Genomic DNA, 22,328 nt, shown 5'->3' on the forward strand with positions numbered 1-22,328 from the left:
AGCATTTTCCTGTTTGATTTCAGTTTCCCAGCATATGCTTTGTAGTTTTCATTCCGTTTATATGGCAGATGAATGCTATTCAAAATATGCATGATTGTATTCTGCTTTTTTCTTCTCCCAACCACCCTTACAGCTTGAGGAGCGCTGGTTACAGGATAACTTGACATTGCGGAAGAGGATGGAAGAATTGAAAGTTGTGGAGACCGAGAGGTTGGAGCGACTGAAGGAGATGGGAGAGATGAAAGTAATGCACCTCAGGAAGTACGCAAAAACCTAAAATACACAGTAGAGTTACCCAAAATGCTGAATTGTTGCTGCTTATTTGTATTGCCAGCGACATTCAAAGCTACATTTTAAGCAATGGCGAGATCTAGATTTTAACACGCTGCTCCTTGGCTGAAGGAAACCTGTGTTTGTTTGGGGAGTTTGTAGAGCGGAAATGACACATTTTAAGATATCTAGCATCAACGAGATGAGTTTCTATTTTTGCAATAGCTTCATCCTGACATTGATTCCGAGTGGGTAAATCGCCATCACTGAAGCTATGCCACTGTTGTGAAACCAAAAAAAAAAATGTAAAATTAAGTGTAGAGATCTTTGTCCATGTATCATGGCTTTTCCTTTCAAGTGGCCATGCAAAATTTTCCTCCATTGTGGAGGCTTTCTAGCCCGCTCAACATTCCACGGCAGGCAATCAGTCAGGAAGTCTGAAATTACCCCCCTCCACACACACACACACAATACCCTGGGCAATCGTGACCAGAAAATGGAAGAAACTGTAGGGTCAGAATTTTGAGGTCAGCGGGTGGGCATGATCAGCAGGTCCGGGAGTGGCCGGGGAACGGACTGCCGACCGCGGTTTCACACTGGCTGGCCAATTAGCGGCCAGCCAACGTGAAGCACGCGTGCGCTGAGAAGCTCAGCGCTGCTGGGAGTGGGGGGCCGGGAGGAGGGGCGAGCTCTGAATGAAAGCTCCCTGAAGGCTGAGAGCTGCCTCAGGGAGCTAAAGACTTCGAGAGTATTAAATAAAGATGTTAAAATCAGAACAAAGATGTCCGAGCATCACCAACAGTCACCTGAACATATACGTTATGAAAAATTCTGTCCGTAGATTTTTATTTATTTTTTTCCTATTCAGTGACGGAAAGCTCGCCCCGCCCTTGGATGAGGTTTCATGAAAAATCCAAAGGCCACCTGGCTGATTCGCCCACCCGCCAACCGTGAGGTTGGACAGACCACGAGAAATCGGGGGCAATTGCAACTTTAGTGGGCTTAATTGCCCTCTTAATTGCCGGCGAGCACGCTTCCGACTTTTGTGCGTGCCCGCTGACCAACTGAAATATTGCATGAGTGTGGGCTGACGTTGAGACGTTCACCCAACATCATCCCATGCTATTTTACCCTCGAGCAGGTCGGGTATGCACCCGCACGTCGACCTGAAAATTCTGCCCCAGGTTTTTTTTTTGGGGGGGTAGTGGGGGGATATGCCTTTTGAGGTTTTTTTTTTTGCAAATGAGCAGGATGGAATTGCTTAATGCATATTACAGTTAAAGAGCGATGAAGAACAAATAGAAAAGGATTTAGTTTTGTATATTCTTTTGGTAGTGATCACAACTGAGTCATTAAATAGAGTGCGGTTTATTCCCTGGAATGCTCAGGATTAGTGGGGAATTACTCCAAAATTAAGGCCTGAATTTTCAATTTTGTGCTGGGTGTGCAGAGACAGGTTAATTCCCAGCTCTTTGTGCCTGACACCCATAAAAGTGGCTCCAAATTTTGGATTTTTGGTTTGCTGGGGGGAGGGGGTGGGCAGGTGAAAAGGGGGAAACTCCAGAAGCAGTGGGGAAACTGTCTGGTGCCGAGGCGGACTGGGCAGAAGGCCTGCCTCAGTGCACCGGCATTTTATCCTCAAGTTCTGCATTACCAAACGGTTATTTACATTCCTTTAACTACATAATCCCTTATAAAATTAACATTTCTTTCAAGTGCTTAATCCTTATAGCTCCAATCAAACTCTGAAATGCCAGGCATCCCACTTTAATAATGGAAGGTTGTGAAATCAGTCATGCAGCAATAATCCAGTCATGATAACCCTCAGGGGTATGTCAATAGACAGAGTGAAATAGCAAGCAATGATTTTTTTTTAATACTCCATATGGCTTTTTTCAAAGATTTAAAAGACAAGAGTTTGAAATGCCTTGACAGCTTGACAGTTGCTTTTGACAGTTGATTGTTGCTTTTGACAATTATCTTAACAGTTCCAATGAGTTTATGCGCACACTCATGTGCACCTTTAACAATCTAAAAGGCCCTGACCTCCAGCAAAGGTGCCCCAGGACCATATCCAAAGGGGCACCCCAACTCTCCAAAGGGCTCCACAAGGTTTAGGTCTACTCCTACCAGGTCTAATCTGCATACGTCGTGTTTCCCACCCCTGGCTAACAAAAATCAAACATGATCAGAGGCGGCTGCTGTTTTATAAAGGCGGCAACTCCACAAACGTGCATGCACAAATCCCGGTCCCATTCTGGCCCGTGAAAATGGTGGATGCCGTGTTTGGGGCTGGGCTTCCAGATTTCAGCCTCCTGTACCATTTTTGCAACGATTGAGAGGCTCTGCATCATTGCAAAATCCAGGTCTAAGTGTCAGTATAGAATCTATCTAAGTTCATTGTAACGTAGGTATACCACTGTTATTTTACGATGCTGTGCTAGTTAAGAAGGTGCATTAGTGCAAGTTTGTACTGTAGAACAGACTGTGGAGACAGCTGGGTATTTTAATTATTTCTGCAGGGGTATTTCACTGTTGATATTTAGTTAACAAAATCAAAACTTAATCCATCACGTTCCCCTCTAACAATTTTCCTGAACATATCTTACCTCCCTCAATCTCACCTTTCCTCCCTCAATCTCACCTTTCCTCCCTCAATCTCACCTTTCCTCCCTCAATCTCACCTTTCTAGCATAACTTGCATTATAAAATACAAAACAAAAACAGAATTACCTGGAAAAACTCAGCAGGTCTGGCAGCATCAGCAGAGAAGAAAAGAGTTGACGTTTCGAGTCCAACAAGTTTGGTGTTGTCTTGCCAGTGTTTCTTGGTTTGTCTTGCTTGCTCCCCTCTTTACTACATTGGTATTTTTACACTGTGGATCTTAGTCCTTTACAAACCTTTCTCAGTCTTGAATGGTCAATAGACTCAATTCTTATGGCCAATTAATTTTCTGCCACTTAATGTGCACTGAATAGGAATTTCCTTTGACAGGAAAAAACTGAAGGAGGAAGGTCACTTTGAAGTTATTTGTATGAATGTGGCACAGGTAGATTGTCAGTAATGTGTTGCTGCAGTATAAACTGTCATGTTCAACAACTGGATTTAGTACTCGCTATTTAGAAAGGGCAGACAAAAAGGAAAAGGAGGTGGCATGGTGTTGTTAATTAAGGATGAAATCAGTGAGATAGTGAGAGAGGATATTGGCTCAGAAACTTTAGATGTAGAATCAGTCTGGGTGGAGTTAAGAAGCAACAAGAGGTGGAAAACATTAGTGGGAGTTGTCTATAGGCCTCCAAACAGTAGTGGTAAGGTAGGGGATGGCATTCAACAGAAAATTAGAGATGCTTGTAGGAAGGATGCTACAGTAATCATGGGTGACTTCAATCTACACGTAGACTGGGCAAACCAAATTAGCAATAATATTGTGGCGTATGAATTCCTAGAGTGTGTACAAAGATGATTTATTTAGATCAGTATGTCGAGGAACCAACCAGGGAACAAGCTATCCTAGATTTGGGAATGTGCAATGAGAAGAAGTTAATTCATAGTCTTTAGGGAACAGTGACCATAACAAGATACAACCTTCATTAGGATGGAAAGTGAAGTAGTCCAATCCAAAACTAGGGTCCTATATCTAAACAAAGGAAACTACGACGGTATGAAGTGCGAGTGGCTATGATAAATTAGGGAACTTCATGAAAAGGCATGACGGTGAATAGGCAATGGCTAATGTTTAAGGAACGAATGTATGCATTGCAACAGTTATAATTCCTTTCGGGCACAAACACACAACAGGAAAAGTGGCCCAACCATGGCTAACAAAAGAAATTAAGGATAGTATTAGATCCAAAGAGAAGTCATATAAAGTTGCTAGAAAAAGTAGCAAGCCTGAGGATTGGAAGCAGTTTAGAATTCAGCAAAGGAAGACCAAGAGATTGATTAAGAGGGGAAAATAGAGTATGAGAGTAAAATTGCAAGGATCACAAAAGTGGACTGTAAAAGCTTCTATAAGAATGTAAAAAGAAAAAGATTAGTGAAGACAAATGTAGGTCCCTTACAGTCTGAAATGGGAGAATTTATAATAGAGAACAAGGAATGGTAGAGCAATTAATCAACTACTTTGGTCTGTCTTCACAGAGGAAGACACAAATAACTTCCCAGAAATACTAGGGAACCCAGTGAGAAGGAGGAATTGAAGGAATACTAGTATTAGTAAAAAAGTAGTGCTGAAAAAATTAATGGGACTGAAAGCCAATAAATCCACATCCTAGGGTACTAAAGGAGGTGGCCATGGAAATAATAGGCAGTGATGGGCAATTCCTTAAAATAACTGGGATTGAAATTACAATTTCATTTCCCTAGAACCTATATGAATAAGTATTGTGCAAAAATGCAGTAGTCTGTGACTTGAAGTACATCTATTGTAAAGGAGTGCAGGAGACTGTCTCACTGACTAGAATATAAAACAAATTTTATTTGAAGTGGATGTGTTGGTTGTCGTCTTCCAAAATTCTATAGATTCTGGAACAGCCCCGACAGATTGGAGGCTGGTAAATGTGGCCCTGCTATTTAAAAAAGGAGGAAGAGAGAAAACAGGGAAATATAGACCCGTTAGCCTAATATCAGTCGTAGGGAAAATGCTAGAGTCTACTTTAAAGGATGTGATAACAGGACGCTTAGAAAATCAATAAGGATCTAATAGACAAAGTCAACATGGATTTATGAAAGGTTAATCATGTTTGACAAACCCACTGGAGTTTTTTTGATGATTTAACTTGCAGAATAGACAAGGGACAACCAGTTGATGTGATGTATTTGGATTTTTAGAAAGCTTTTGATGAAGTCCCACATAAGAGGTTGGTGTGCAAAGTTAAAGCACATGGGATTGGAGGTAATATATTGGCCTGAATTGACAATTGGTTAACAGACAGGAAACAAAGAGGAAAGTAACTTGTGTGATACTGCAGGGATCAGTGCTTGGGTCCCAGCTATTCACAATGTATATCAATGATTTGGATGAAGCAACCAAATGTAATATTTCCAAGTTTGCTAATGACAGGAAGCTTGGTGGGAATGTGAATGGTGAGGAGACGGTGGTATAGTGGTATTGTCACTGGACTAGTATCCCAGTGACCCAGGGTAATGCTTTGGGGACCCGAGTTCGAATCCCAATAAAATTCAATAAAAATCCGCAGTTAAAAGTCTGATGATGACCATGAAATTACGATGGTCGTAAAAAACCATCTGCTTCACTGATATCCTTTAGGGAAGGAAATCTGCTGTCCTTACTTGGTCTGGCCTACATGTGACTCCAGACTCTCAGCAATGTGGTTGACTCTTAAATGCCCTCTGAACAAGGGCAATTAGGGATGGGCAATGAATGCTGGTCTAGCCAGTGATACCCACATCCCATGAATGAATAATTTAAAGGAGGATGTTAAGAGGCTTCAAGGCGATTTAGACGAGTTGAGTGAAAGGACAAATACATGGCAGATGCAGTGTAACATGGATAACAGTGAAGATATCCACTTCGGTAAGAAAAACAGAATGGCAGAGTATTATTTAAATGGTATTATTTAAATGGATAGACTGGGAAATGTTGATGAAAACAATGTTGTGAAAACAAGCATGCAGGAGCAAGGATGTCTTACCACAGCTTGGTGAGACCATACCCAGAGTATTGTGTGCAGCTTTAGCCTTTTTAAGAAAAAAGATACTTGCCATAAAGGGACTGCAGCGAAGATTCACCAGACTGATTCCTGGGATGGCAGAATTGCCATATCAGGAAAGATTGAGTCGACTAGGGCTGTATTCCTTGGAATTTAGATGGATGAGAGGGGATCTCATTGGAACATATACAATTCTGACAGGGCTGGACAGACTGGATGCAGGGATGATATTTCCCCTGGCTGGGGGTTCTAGAACAAGGGGTCACAGTTTCAGGAGACCGGGTAGGCCACATAGGACTGAGATGAGGGTGGTGACCCTGTGGAATTCTCTATTGCAGAAGGCTGGGGAGGCCAAGTCACTGAATATACCTAAGAAGGAAATAGATTTCTAGCCTCTAAAGTGTCAAGGGGTATGAGGAGAGACACAGTGTATGGTGTTCAGATAGAAGATCAGTCGCGATCATATTAAATGGCAGAGCAGGTACGAGGGGCCAAATGGCCTGCTCCTGCTCCTATGTTTCTTTGTTTCTAGTTGCATAATAAGATCAGAGATACGTAATGGGAACAGAATACTCTGCCTTCAGACTTATCCCCTCCACTCATGCACAAATTCCATAATCCTGGACTCTGTGAGGATCTGTCCACTGCTAGCAAAGCTTCCAAAAAAAATTAAAGCAAGATGTGAAATTTTCCAGTGACCCTCAAAAGTCATTAAGCAAGAAGGAGCGTGCATTTATATAGCAACTTTAACATCCTTGGGACAACCCAGAGCAAGGTGCAGCCAATTGAGTTTTGAAGCATAGTTATTGCTGTTGGGTAGGCAGATGTGGCAGCTAATTTGTGCACAGCAAGCTTACACAAACATCCGTGAGATGAGGAACCAGTTAATCTGTTTAGTTGGTGAGCTTTTTTCGAGAAACAATTATTGACCAGGAGATAAAGAGAACTCCCCTGCTGTACTGTAAATGGAGCCGTTGGATTTTGCACTTGTGCCTGAGAGCACACAAAGGCCCTGAGGTTAACATCTCATTGAAAATTGGGCACCTTTAACAGCGCACCACTCCTTCAGCACTGCACTGAAGTGTCGCCTAGATTGCGCGCTGAAATCTTAGACTGGTGTTTCAATCAACTACTTTTGATTCAGAGATCTGAGCGCTACCTCTAAGCAAAGGCCGACCTGACAAGACTAATCCTATTTTCTGCTCGCCTGTGTACACACACTTATATTGCACTGGAGCAAACCCCCTCATGAAACTGAATTCAGAATAGCAGAGAAAGGATGTTCTTCCCTATATCACCGCAGGCTTATTAACCAATAAAAGGCCACGTTTTCCTTTTCTTTTGGTTACAACTGAGATGCATTTGTTTCAGAAATCTGATGTATGAAGCCATTCGATACTTGATGCATTGCTGCCCACTCTCTGATTTATGAAATTGTTATCCATGTATTCGATGCGTACTACACGTGTTTTGTTTTTGACCGGCAGTGAGCGGAAACAGCTGGAAGAACGGCTAGATAATTTCAAGAAAAACCGCAATCTGGCGCAAGGGCGGCAGAAAGGTTTTGAGGAGGAAATACTTCATTTCAGAAAGGAGCTGAGAGACCCTCAGTATAAAGACGCTGAAGAAAAGTTCAGAGAAATGATGATCGTAATGAGAACCACTGAACTGGCTAACAAGGATCTCGATATTTATTACAAGGCACTAGACCAGTAAGTGGAAAGCTGCATTCCAGATGTCATAAATGTTCTTGTTCCATCATGTGAAAAAAGTGGAACCTTTTTACCCTATATTATAGCCTCAAGCCGTAGTTTACGAACTGTTATCATGTTAGAAGATGCTTTCATTGCTTTTTTTCTCATTATTCTTTTATGGGATGTGAGTGTCGCTGGCAAGACCGCATTTGTTGCCCATCCCTAATTGCTGTTGTACTGAGTGGCTTGCTAGGGCCATTTCAAAGGGAAATTTAAGAGTCAGCCACGTTGCTGTGGGCCTGGAGTCACATGTAGGCCAGACCAGATAAGGATAGCAGATTTCCTTCCCTAAAGGGCATGGGTGAACCAGATGGGTTTTTACGACAATCAATGAGAGTTTCATGGTCACCATCATTGAGACTAGTTTTATATTCCAGATTTATTAATTCAATTTAATTTGATTTAAACACATGTCCCCAGAGCATTAGCCTGGGCCTCTGGATTACTAGTCCAGTTACATTACCACTGCACCACTATCTCCCCTCCAGTAGCATAACATATGAAAGAAGCCTTAGAGAAGTCCCTGAAATTCTTATAAACTTCAGAAAGAGTGTGATTGCACCATGGTTTCAATACCAATTTCAACAGCAACTTGCATTTATATAGCACCTTTCGGTGTAGTGAAAAGTCCCAAATCATTATCAGGCGGAGCTATTTCTGTGCAGTAGCCTGAAACTGCATCTTTTGTGGTGCATACTAATTGGGGGTAAATAGTAAATCACGCTAGTCCTTATTACAACAGTGTTTGTAATGCACTTTAGTTACTCCCACAAGGTATGCAACTTTATGCCAATCGTGCTGTGTTCAGCTTCCAAAGTTCTCCAGTATCGATTTTGCCTTCAGAAGAATTCTGACGAAAGGTTAACTCTGTTTCTCTCTCCATCAATGCTGCCAGACTTGCTGAACATTTCCAGCATTTTCTGTTTTTAAGGATAGGGTACGTTGGGTTTAAGAAGCAGCTTAAAGGAAGCGCGGAAGACAAGGAGGTTTAGGGAGGGAATTCCAGATCTTTAGGGGCTCGGCAACTGAAGACACGGTCATCAGCTATCAGTGCTGGAATTATTACAATCGGGGGGTGCTCCAGGAGTCAAAATTGGAGGAGTCCAGAGTTCTTGAAGGGCTGAAGGAGGTAGCAGATGAGGAAGGATTTGAAATCAAGGGTGAGAGTTTTAACGTCAAATTTTTAACAAGAGAAAGCTTTATTTTGCAAGCCATCCTTAAATATTGCCTTTAGTTGACAGGCTGTCATTGACCGATGCTATAGAAATAAATCTTATCATTCAGATCAACAGGATAAACTATGGCCAGAAATTTCCTGTCGGCGATTTGGGGGCGGGGCCCGATCGCCGAGGGGAAAATGACGTGGGGTGACGTTGGGAGGAATCCCCGACGTCATCCTGGGCCATTTAAATCTTTAGGAAGATGGGCAGACAGCGAAATCAGCTGTCCACCCGCCGACCTGTCAATGGCCAATTAAGGCCATTGACAGGCTAATTAAAGTACTTAAAGACCTGCCCGTCCAACCTTAAGGCTGGCGGGCAGGCCAGGAGCCCCAGCGGGGCTTCTGATAATACATGAAATTTCATCCACTGGCGGGATGAGGTTTCATGTTCCTTTTTAAGAACTTTAATAAATGTAATGTGATATTTATTAACCTGTCCCATCTCGTGTGACATTTTCATATGAGGGGGACATGGTAATAATATTTTTATTTCTCTATTTTTTAAACTTTTGTACACTGTAAGTAATCTCCCAGAGACAGCACTTTGCCTCAGGGAGCAGTGCGCTCTTTCACGTGCATGCACGGAAGAGCGCATTTTGACAGTTGGGGATTCCCTCCCCCCTCACGCATAGCGCTTCCCGGTGGGCAGGCCGCTGGGTGGGCCTTAATTGGCCCGCCCACTCAAAATGGCGGTGGGACCCGTTTCGGTGGCGGGAGTCGGCTGTCCGCCTGCCGCCAAGCCGGTGGGGCCCACCAGCCCACCAAGGGCAAAATTCTGCCCTATATATTAGTGTGGTCCAAGTCACATTTGCCCAATAATTTTAAAATCTAATTTAACTTGGATCGGACATGAAAATTGTTGGTATTCCTATTTTTTTTAATGTAAGCTCCATTCAGTATTCCAGCATGATTACCTTGCATCATTATGGAGAGGCTCAAAGACTTCAGAAAAGGCATTTTTTTTTTTTAAGTTATATCATAAATCAGAAATATTGTGGGCAACAGCGTGAACGTAACTTTGAGGCAGAAAACCTGGGCGTTCTCACCTTGGCTGAAGGCACAGTGGAGGTTCACGCAGCCAATGAGCATTGAGCTTTTGCTTAATGGTATTGGAAATGGTGATGGATTTGTGCGCAGAGTGGAAATGCTTCGTCACTGATGCCACTTACGTCATTGCATTTTGGTTCTGTATACGTGGAGGAGTTGTGGAAGGAAAAAAAATCAATTGTGGTGAATTCAAGATCTAAGAGGAAGAAGTGAACATTTTTTTTAACAGAATACATTTAGGAATGAAAGATTTTTATGAAATACGTTTGTTACTGGGTCTTTGTTAGAATGATTATTGTTTGTAAATTCAGCATATTTCATAGGAAAGTTACAAGAGATGACTAGATGTCAGTTGCTGCTCCTCATCTAACCTGTGTAAGTAACTACTTGGAATCATCCAATTATACAACACAGAAGGACGCCGTATGTGTTGTGCTGGCTCTTAGGTAAAGCTGACCAATTAGTCCCATTCTGTTGCTCTTTCCCTCCCCATCCACCGATCCTCATCACCCGTCCCTGTTACTTCAGCAAACAATCAAATTAGTCAAACGTGATTGCTTTCATCAAATCTGTGCTGCCTTTCTTTTATTTAACACACGCTTTTCCGAGTGCCACTTAATTCTGCCCCAGATTATTTAAATGCTTTTCCACCACCGGCGTTAAGCTGACTGACCTATAATTGCAGGTTTATGCCTCTCCCCGTTTTTTGAACATGAGTGTAGCATTTGCAAACCTCCAGACATCTGGCACCGCCTCTACACACTAGGATTGGAAGATTGTGACCAGAGCCACTGCAATCTCCATCCTGACTTCACTTAGTAAACAAGGATGCGCCGCACCAGACTAGGTGATCTCTCTACTTTGGGCACTGCCAAACTTTAGGTGCATCCTCTTTATTTTTATCCCGTCTAACATTGCTGCTACCTCTTCCTTTACTGTTGGCAGCTGCTCATCTCTAGTGAAGATAGAGTGCAAAGTATCCATTTAGTACCTTAGCCATGCTCTCTGCCTCAAGAATATCTCTCTTGGCCCCTAATCAATCCCACTCTTTCTTTAACTACCATTTTAATATTTATATGTTTCTAAAAGATTTTTGAATTCCCTTTTTGTTAGCTGCTAATCTATTATCGTACCCCCTCTTTATCCCCTTATTCCCCTTTTTTGGATCACCTCCATGCACTCTATATTCAACTTGGTTCTCCAAGTGTAAGGTTCGTAATATAGTATCATAAGTCTCTCTTTTTTCTATTTCATTGTGATCCCTAAAGTGTTAGCCATCCAGGGAACTGTAGCTTTGGATTCCCATTCTTTTGGCCCCTCATGGAAAAGTATACCCTCTCCGCCCAAGCGATCACTTCTTTGAAGGCCTTCCATTGTTCAATTACCGTCTTGCCTGCCAATTTTTGATTCCAGTCTGCCTGGGCCAGAACCCTTCTCAACTCACTGAAATTACCTTGCTTGCATTTAAGCAATTTTATGCTTGATTGCACCTTGTCCTTTTCCATAGCTATTGTAAGCTTGATATTATGATCACTGTTCCCCAAATGCTTCCCCACTGAGATATGGTCTCCGTTATTCCCAAGTGCTAGATCCAGCACTGCTCCAGTCCTATTTAGACTGGAAACATAACTATCAAGAAAGTTCTCTTGTACATAATTCAGGAATTCCTCCTGTTTGTTCTCTGCACTGTTACCAATACAGCCTATATTTGGATAATTGAAGTCATCCATTAGCACTACACTATAGTTCTTGCATCTTACTGTATTTTGCCTGCAAATTTGCTCCTCTGTCTCCTTCGCATTATTTGGTGGTCTGTAGTGTACAGCCAGTAGTATAACCACTCCACTAATTTCCCCTAATTCTGGCCAAATAGATTCTATCTTTGACCCCCTCAGCTACATCATCCTTCTCCAGTGCTATAATAGTGTCTTTATCAATACTGCCACCAGCACCCCGCCACTGAATTTCTTTAACCTTAAGCTTTGGGGTCAGCCATTCCCTGGTTCATTCCCCATGGCACTACCTTGAACAATCAGTCAACTTACATGTTTTAAATTTAAACAAAAACTTTGCAGTTAACTGTTCCCTGGTGCATTCTCCGTGGCAATGTTTCTACCAATCAGAGTCCACTTGCCAGCCAGTCAGCACTCCCTTCTCATGCAGTATAAATTGTTGTCCTTTACAATTGGTAATCTTGTGAATCTGTCCTGATGAGTGCAAGATGAAAGCTTCAACAGCATGTCTCTTTTTTCAGCAATACTCATGTTGTGTACTACCAAATGACTGTTTTTTAACCTTTCCTGATGATCTTGTAGCCACAAGTATCAAGTTCCCAACCCTCCCTTTCTCTAAACCCAGTCGGTTATTGCCTCTGGCTGGGGTTTTCTGTTGCCGCCAGCATTGAGCATGCTCGGTGGCTTGAGCAGACAATATGGTGAGAAGGCCAAAAATCAGTTTCGCGATGTTGTGAAATCAGTTTGCGATCATCCACTCCACCTGCCGATGATGGGCCACATTCCCCACCATCGGATGTCAGGAATCTCATTGTGATACATCAGCATATCATTATAAGGCCAGCCCGCCGGGCTCATTCCCCCCACCCCCAATGCTGGATCGTCCGCCCACGTCGGTGGGAAAACACGCCAACGTGTTTCACAACAGCACATATAAGGTGTGCACTTGGCAGGCTGCACTCCGCTCGGGACTTCAAGGTTTGTTTGCCTACCTTGCTTTGGTCAGCACTCTCAGTCATCAGTGCCAAGGCTTCATACACACACACACCACATCACTTTTAGGGGGACTCACGGGCAGGGTTCTACCTATGAGATCAGCCATATGTAGGTGGCTTTTCAATGGCTGCAGGGCAAGGTCTTGCTTGGCGAAGGTGGAGAAGTGGCCTCAGGCAAGGGAAGAGGCTGCAGGATGAGGGCTGTACTGGGGATGGAGGGTATTCCAGGGTGTGTGTGGGGGCACATGTTGATCTGTGCAAGTGGCCTCAAGATGGTGAGGGCTGAGGAGGCAGCCTCCAGAGGAGATGAGGCCAGATGGACATGTGAGTGAATGTGTGTGAGAATGGGTGGTGATGTCCATTGAGCTGGCAGGGAGTGAGATGCCAGAGAACATTTGATGGGCTTGAGTGCGAGAGTTTAGAGTGAGGAGATGGTTGCCATACCCTGGCTGCACAGATGAGATCATTCATCCTCTATCTGCATTGGATGACCAGCCTCTTCTGTGCAGCATTGGCATTGATCACCACTGCCTTCTGCCAAGCTGGATTGCCAATGTAGCTGCCCCTCCTGCGGTGGAGGGCATCACAGGGGACCTCCACAGCATCCAAGCCTCCTTCTTGCCTTTCGGGGCCATGGCTTCTTTGCTGCAGTCCTGGGCTGCACTTTAAGTGTGGCACCTGGCGTGACGACGTGCCAATGTGATGGAATGGGTGGACAAATGAGAGCCCGCCCGCCGTGAAAACGGCATGTTTCTTGGGAATGAGAATAATGCGGCAAGTTTGGGACAGTGTGAAAACTCGCCATCATGGCCGGGTGGGTAAAATGCCCTTTTCCCTGCCTGCTGCTGTACTTAGTGCAAACCTGGGACGATTCCATCCTCCATATTATAGCCACATGTGGCGACTCGCCAACCTTATTTACCATGTTGTGTAAATGTGCATTTACACACATGTACCTCAAACCCATCTTAGACTGGTTCATGTTTGCCCACTGTGGTGATCTCCCTCCTGTTTTCAAACCACTACCCTTTATTCTAGTGCTCTTTGTCCCACCTGGTCTCTGTGCACCTTGTTTCATTCCTGGTGCCCACCCTCCTGAGACATTAGCTCAGACCAGTCCCTACACCACTTGTTAAGCTCCCTGAGCAGATGTTCTCCAGTTATGCTGAGGTGCAACTTGCCCATCTTGAACAGGCCCCTCCTGCCCCAGAAGCAACCCCAATCCCCCCCCCCCCGCCCCCCAGGATCTGAAGCCCACCCTCCTGCACCATTTCTGTAGTCACATGTTTTATGCTACTATTCCGATGCTCACAAGCTCATGTCACTTGGAGTAACCTGCTGATCGTTGCATTTGAGGTCTTATGCTACTGGCTAGAGAATCCCAACTCCTTTTGCCATCAGTTCCTACATGGACTTCACCTTCTGGATGCCCCACTTCTGCCCCCCCCCCCCCCCGCCATGCTCTGCACCCTGTCAAAGATGTAACTCTTTCGAGTACAAACCTGTTTCCATCTGTTTCAGATGAAGTTACATTGTTTCATAGTTTGCCATTGTGAGATTTGAACTCTTGATCTTGGGGTTACAAACCCAGTACCATAACCACTTGTCTATTTAGGCCAAGCTTGAAGATGTAACTCTTTTGAGTACAAACCTGTTTCTATCTGTTTCAGATGAAGTTACATTGTTTCATAGTTTGCTATTGTGAGATTTGAACTCTTGATCTTGGGGTTACAAACCCAGTACCATAACCACTTGGCTATTACTTGCACATGTCTCCACAGCTCCCTATAAATTTATTAACCGGGCCTTTGCTGTGTGCAAATTGGTTGCTGTGTTTCCTACACTACATCAGTGGCTATTCTTCAAAAGAAATTCATTGGCTGTAAAGCATTTTGGGATGTCAGAGGCCATGAAAAGCACTTTATAAATATAAAAGCGCCACAGAAATGCAAATCTTTCTGGCTGCCTTTCTAATGGGGGCGTAGTTCATGTAACCTGTTAAAGTGCTGCTTTTAAGCCCTAACACAACAGCAAATTACAGCAGATGCTGGAAATCTGAATTAATAATATAAAATGCTGGAAATATTCAGCAGGCCGGGCAGTATGTGTGGAGAGGGAGAAAGAGTTTCAGCTCAATGACCATTCCTTATCTGATGAAAACTATTGACTGAATTGAGACTCCCGAGGTAATTTAATGCTCTGATATCGCAAATGGAGCCACTGGTGTTGAGTCATCTGATTCTTAGACGTGAGCGGATTTTTCATTTCATTCTTGTATTTTCTGAACTTTGTTTTCAAGTTCATCTTGCATGCAAAGAAATAAACTTGGTACCTCGAGTCTGCACAGATTTTTCTCTAGTGCTGTTTAGAATCAGGCTAACTTATATAACTATGACGCTGGGTTTACCAGTGGAAAGTACTTGCAAGTCAGTGAAGTGTTCATAAAAACAGTTTTGCTGTTTGCCCCTTCTTGGAAACTCTGGCATAAATATTGAACTGCCATTAACTTAAGTATTCAGACAGCGACACAGAGAGTAATCGTTCCAGTAAAGTGGCAGACACTCTTGTTTTTCCACCAAACTGTTCAAATCATAAAAGCAAAATACTGTGGCTGCTGGAAATCTGAAACAAAAACAAAGATAGCTGGAAAAGCTCAGCAGCTCAGACAGCCTCCGGGGAGAGGAAGACAAGAGTTAATGTTTCAAATCTGTATGACTCTTCAGAGCTAAAGAGAAGCGAAAATGAGATGGATTTTATACTGTTTGAGAGGGGTGGAGCAGTTGGAGCAAGATAGAAGCTCAGGGATAGTTGGGAGCTAAAGAGAGATTGACAAAGATGTCATGGACACAAGACAAAGGGAGAATTAATGGTAGTGGTAAAGACTAAAGAAGTGCTGATAATGACACAAAAGTTAGAGCAGAATATGTTAATAGCAGAACAAGGGTCGGTGCTCTGTGAAAGCACAGCGTAGAAACAAGTGACAGATGGCCCAGTGGCGGGGGGTTGTTGGTTTAAAAGTTATTTAATTAAATAAATAATTAAAATTTAAGACCAATTAGATTTAAAAAGGGGTAAAGGTGGAGGTGGGAGTTCATGGCCTGAAGTTGTTGGACTCATTGTTAAGTCCTGAAGGCCAGGGTGTCACGGATGGAATGGGAGCGTATGGGGTGTGGTGAGGGGAAGATGTGTTTGGTGGTGGCACCATGCTGGAGTTGGCGGAAATAGTGAAGGATGATCCTTTGAATGCTGAGGCTGATGGGGTGAAAAGTGAGGACAAGGGGGACCCTATCACGGTTCTGGGAGAAGGGGAAGGAGTGAGGGCAGAGGTGTGGGAAATGGGTCGGACAATGTTGAGGGCCCTGTCAACCACAATGGGGGGGGAATCCTCAGGGAAAAAGGAAGACATGTCAGAATACTTTCCACTTGCCTGGATGAAGGCAGCTGCAACAACATTCAAGAAGCTCAGTGCCATCCAGGACAAAGCAACCCCCTTGATTGGCATCCCATCCACTTAAACATTCACTCTCTCCGCCACCAATGCACAGTGGCAGCAGTGTGTACCTTCTGTAAGAGGCACAGCAACAACTTGCCAAAGCTGCTTCAACAGCACTTTCCAAACTCGCCACCTCTACCACCTAGAAGAATAAAGCAACAAGCATCCGAATTAGGAGTAGGCCATTCAGCCCTTTGAACCTGCCGCGCTATTCAATAAGATCACGACTGATCTGATTGTGGCCTCAAATCCACAATCCACCTACCCCAGTAATCTTAGATTCTTGGCTAACAAGAGAGTCAGTCTACCTCTGCCTTAAAAATATTCAATGACCCTGCTCCACCGCTGTCCGAGGAAGAGAGTTCTAAAGACGCGGGACCCTCTGAGGGAAACATTTTCTCCTCATCTCTGTCTTAAATGGAAGAGCCCTTATTTTTATACTGTGTCCCCTAGTTCTAGTCTCTCCACACGGGGAAACATCCTTTCAGCATCCACCCTGTCAAGTCCCCTCAAGATCTTCTATGTTTTAATAAGATCACCTCTCATTCTTCTGAACTCCAATGGATACAGGCCCAGCCTGCCCACCCTTTCCTCATTCCCCATCATCCCAGGTATCAGTTGAGTGAATCTTCTCTGAACTTCTAACGCATTTAAAACTGTACGCTGCACTCCAGACGCACTCTCGCCAATGCCCTGTATAACTGTAACAAAACATCCTCATTTTTATATTCCATTTCCCTTGCAATGAACAACAACATTCCATTTGCCTTCCTAATACTAGCATACTAACTTTTTGTGATACATGTGCCAGGGCCTCCCTCCCTGACAGCACTGTGGGTGTTACTACACCATGTGGACTGCAGCGGTTCAAGAAGGCCGCTCACCCCACCACCTTCTCAAGGGCAGTTAGAGATAGACAATAAATCCTGACCTAGCCAGCAATGCCCACATCCTATGAACGAATGAAAATGTTTTAAAAAACACCCTCTGTACCTCAGAGTTCAAATGAATAGGAACACCACCAACTGCAAAATCCCCTCCAAGTCGCACATCAGCTTAACTTGGAACCATGTTGCTATTCCTTCACTGTCGCTGGGTAAAAATCCTACAGCTCCCTTATACCCCCAAACCCCAACAACAGCACTTTGGGGTTACCCACGCCACATGGACTGCAGCAGTTCAAGAAGATGGCTCACCACCACCTTCTCAAGGGCAGTTGGGGATGGGCATTAAATGCCTGCCTTGCCAGCAATGCCCACAGCCCATGAATAAGTTAAAAAATGTATATAGGGCACAGAAACAAACTATTTGATGCAAACAGTCCATGTCAGCATTTATGCTCCACATGATCTAACTCTCTCTCATAACCATTCATTCTCATCCCCCTCGTGATTATCTAGCTCCCCTTAAATGTATCAATACTCTTCATTTCAACCGCTTCTTCGGGTAGTGAGTTCCATGTTCTCACTATTCTCTGGGTAAATTCCCTATTTGCTTTCTTGGTGTCTAACCTGTATTAGTGGCTACTAGCTTTGCTCTTTCCCTCAAGTGAAGATGTTTGCTCTGCATCTGCTCTAAGAAAACCTTTCATATTTTTAAAGAACTCTTTTATTATGTTATCTCTCGGGCTTCTTGTTTTAAGACACCCAACCTGTCCATCTTCGCTTTTTAGGTGTGGCCTTGCTGTTCTCATATCGTTCTTGTGAATCTTTTCTACAGACTTCTTTAAGCTTTTTATAATATGGCTACCACAACTGTATATAGTACTCTTTAAGTTCAACCATTGGAGCATCACATATTACACCAGCATACACCAAGTCAGTGAGTATTGCAATCACATGCCCAAATGATTGTGTCAAATACTTTATAATTTACTAGTCAGAAATACAGTTAGCCACATGCAAATTTGCAATTAGTCACAGGTGGCTGGTGGCTAAACCATAGGGAAATTATGTAAGTGCATTCTATTGTACAATTTATATTATATTATATTACGTTATATTGAATATAGTGACTTTTTTATTCATTCGTGGGATGTGGGCATCACTGGCTGGGCCAGCATTTATTGCCCATCCCTAATTTTTCTTGTTCAGAGGGCATTTAAGAGTCAACCACATTGCTGTGGATCTGGAGTCATATGTAGGCCAGACCGGATAGGGACAGCAGATTTCCTTCCCTATAGGACATTAGTGAGCCAGATCAATTGGCAATGGTTTAATTCCAGATTTTTATCGAATTCAAATTTCACCATCTGCTGTGACAGGCTTTGAACCTGGGTCCCCAGAGCATTACGCTGGGTCTCTGGAATAGAAGTAACAATATGCCTCCCCTGTCTACCATTGGGAACGAGAGAGATGCTGAAGATAGTGAATTTGTATTTTTAAAGCTCAGTAAAGATCATTTGAAGAAAATTTTTCCAAGTTTTCTAACAGAGGAGCCGCGTTTAAAATGGACTTGCTTGATTGTTGAAAATTTAGTTGATCATTGAAACAGCAGTTTTGAATCAAGGTTTGATCGAACGGTGAGATCTATCAAGGCAGGAAGTGATAGCTGTTATATAATTTTTTTGAAAGAGCTGATGATGGTCTCTGATGATTAATCTTATTTTAAAATCAACACTTAAACAATTATGAAATGCTGAATGACCAGAAATGATCTGTTGCATCCATTTATTCATGGCAGGGGAAGTCCTAGATTCAAATACAAGAAGCTTCCTTTTACTTTTGTGACCTGAGTCTCTAGGTGTTTTAAACAGTTCATGTGTGCTTTGTTCTTAAAAGTATATACCAAGCATGCAATGCGTGCTTCAATTCTTTTTAAATTGTATGCTGTGTTTAAGACATTAAACATTCCCTTTAAATACATATTAATATCACTAAACTTATCTGTGCCATGGAGTCCTTAAGATGATTGAAATGGGAATATCGCACTGGAGCACAGTGAGTGTTCTTCTCAAATTGCGGCTGAGGTAGGTTTTTGGGTTGGAACTTTACTCTGCGTCTCGTGTATCACAACTGACTCAGGAGCCTTTAATGCCAGTTATGGTACCTGAAAGAGTTAAGTGATCTCTGGTATTGGCACCTCTTGCCTTGTATTCAAAAGCTCACTTCAAATATTTTAATTTGCCTCACGAGCAGGTCTCATTATGGCATCATCAATTTTAAGACCACAGCACATCAGTCCAACCTGTTTCTTCACTGTTAACAGTCCAGACCTCATCAATTATTGAATATTAATTTCACCTGACTGTACTAGGTGGTGTTTGTCTCTCAGAAATGAATCCTGCGGCTTGAGTATCTCTTGCGTTATAATCAAGCCTGATCTAGAGGACGGTTCCTTTTTAAACAATGTTGTTTTAGCTGCTTTGCATTTTAAGCACTTCAATTCTTATCTTAACACGATGTAACAATCAATATGTGACTTAGGACAATAGGGTTTTTCAGATAAGCTGGCATCTAGTCTAAAAGACTCGTAGGGGGAGAAAGTGACACTATACAGAATCACCTCAGTTCCCTCACATTCAGCCCCTCAAGCCTGTTCTAGTTAGATCATGGCTGACCGGGAGCTCCAGTCCATTAACCCTATTCCTAATTATCCTTACCTAACAAAAAAAAAACTTTTGATCTCTTTTTTTAAAATTTCCAATTGAACCCCAGCCTCAACAAGCTTTTTAGCTGTGAATTTCCAGTACCAATGTGTGCAAAATGCTTCCATCATCCAGGTTCTGTCTGAGCCCTAATTTTAAGGTCATGCCTCCTTGTTCTGGATTTCCCCCCACCAAAGAAAAACAGTTTCCTTGGTATTGCTGCCATCGCCCTTGAATGGGAAGCCAAGTAATAACTCATTTTAAGTGATTAGAACTGGTCAACAAGACGAGTCATTCAATTCAAATATAAACCTCCTGTGAGGCCGTTTCATTGGCAGCTATATTTGTGTGGACACACATTGTTTCAAAAACCTTATTTAGCAAATCAGCATTTTAATGCTCATCTGCAGTATCTCCGAAGGAAGTCGTAGCTGTATCTAGGATGAGATTATATGAATGCAAGAGTCCGTCTTGATTAATTGACATATCTGAAGATTCCATGGTGGTGGCTAGTTAATCGCAACCTAATTTTAGTGTTTCAAGGATCAGTTTGATTTTGAGAGTTCACCCAAGAAAAGTGTATTTTGTTGGGGGTTTTTTTTGGCATTTAAGTAGATATGCTGTTTGTACTGAATACTGTTTGCTTTTTTAAGATGCAGTACGTTTGTGTAGTGATTCATACGTGAATCATAGTTTACAAAGGATGAGATCATCATTCCAGCAGTGTGTACCAGTAAACTAGAGAACATTAGCAAGGGTTCCCTGTCTAATCTTTCGTGCATCACTGCATTTACTTCAATGCAAAGCAGGTTTTCAGAGGATACAAGATCCTCTTATAGAGCTTGTTGGGGATACTTTTCTTTTATTCGTTCTTGGGCTGAGAATGTGCTGGCAAGGCCAGCATTTGTTCCCCATCCTTGATTGCCCCCAAGAAAGGTGCCGATGAGCTGCCACCTTGAACTGCTGCAGTCTCCATGTCGTGTAGGAACACCCACAGTGAAGTCAGGGAGGAAGTTCCAGGATTTTGACCCAGTGACAGTGAAGGAACAGTGATATTGCTCCAAAGAAATACATAACCTGAGGAACATAGCTGAGTGATTTAGAATCATAGAATAGTACAACGTAGAAGGAGGCTATTTGGCCCATTGAGTGAGAGGGTGTAAGGGGGCACCGGGACCTGGAGTTTTAATTAATATCTGCTGATCGGATGAAAATCTCTGCTGGCTATAAGATTAAGTGGGTTTGAACATGCAGAATTACTCATAATTCAAGGAGGGAGTCCCAGTAATGTCCCATGATCTGCTAAACTCTTGCACTGATTATGAAACATAGGTGCCATCCTGACCACAAGAATAGAGGTCAGGATAAGGCTCTTGGTGCTCAAGGATATTTGCACCATTTACCTTGTTGTATGCACGTTTAGTGTTAATGGTATGTTCGTTGTGTTATCAAGGTTAAGGATACATAAGTGAAGGGCATTGAATGATTAAGTCCCTTGAGTACCGCAGCTACGTTCGCGTTAAGGTGTTCCTGGAGAGGGAGCACGTGGTATCCAGCGGTATGCTTGAAGCCTTCTGCAACCAGTGTGCACCATCAGCCCCTGAAACAACATTTTAATTTGGTCTGTTGTTTTCTTTGAAGTTTTGCCCTTTAGTTGCTCTTTTAAGGGCCTGCCAATTAGATTATTTATTTGTTTTAAAACAGTATAAAAGACTGCTGGGAACTGGGTGTCGGCTGGGAGGGGGAAGACATATGCATTGTTGCATTCTGTACATAAATCCAGTATTAAGTAAAAAGATTGGTGTCTGGTTTCCTACTTCTGACTTCAGTATGAATGAATATTTTCTTAAACAGACTGTAGCTAAACTTAATGATCAGGCATCTCTACCTTTTATACTCTATTCCCCTGCTGTGTGTATGAACCCAGTATGAATGCAAAGCTGTTACTAGAATTAAGCATGATCTGCTAGTACGCTCCCTAGTTTGATCAGACACACAGAAAATCAGAAATTCAACATGTTTAAAAAAATCTTCTCACAACTGGGATGAATTATGAAACTCAGGAAATTAGGGAAACACCACTTTGGAAAGCAACTGTGTTTTATAACATACAGCTCCGACAACCTTATCAGCCTTTGTCCAATGTTTAGAGCAGCCTCTTGGAATAAAAGTCCTGAAAAACTGGCATTTTGAATGTAAATATTCTAATGATACCTTGTCCCTTGATACCTTGATCTGAGAATGTATCAAGAGATGTGGCTTGATATTTCCTCAAGTGTTTGAAAGCCAGATTCTCATCAAGAGCTTTATCGTGGGCATGCTTCAGAATCAAGCAAGAGTTCACTAATCCTCAGATTGGGTTTTAATTTCTGTGGCATAGTATGTGATTTACCTGGTTATTTTATAAAATGACACGCTCTTTTATATTTAAAAAAATTGCGTTTATTTGGGACATTCATTGGTCATGAATGTTCCAAAGTGCTGTGTAACAAAGGGAGTACTTTTGAAGTGTAGTCACTGTTGTAACGTAGGTTGTAATGTAGAAAGTTTAGTAAC

General features: G+C 42.7%; 1 protein-coding gene across 4 annotated transcripts in view; it reads left to right on the plus strand.

The window, feature by feature from the left end:
• The window catches only part of rad50 (RAD50 homolog, double strand break repair protein), a 165,845-nt gene that overhangs the window by 121,353 nt on the left and 22,164 nt on the right, over positions 1–22,328 (plus strand). For all 4 annotated transcript variants that reach the window (XM_041194213.1, XM_041194212.1, XM_041194214.1 and 1 more), the window contains exons 21-22: positions 134–261; positions 7,430–7,654. In XM_041194213.1, the coding sequence (XP_041050147.1) occupies positions 134–261; positions 7,430–7,654 (353 nt within the window). The remainder of the gene's footprint in view (positions 1–133; positions 262–7,429; positions 7,655–22,328) is intronic.

The sequence above is a fragment of the Carcharodon carcharias genome, chromosome 8, assembly GCF_017639515.1.
Source record: "Carcharodon carcharias isolate sCarCar2 chromosome 8, sCarCar2.pri, whole genome shotgun sequence".
NCBI classification, from domain to species: Eukaryota; Metazoa; Chordata; class Chondrichthyes; order Lamniformes; family Lamnidae; genus Carcharodon; species Carcharodon carcharias.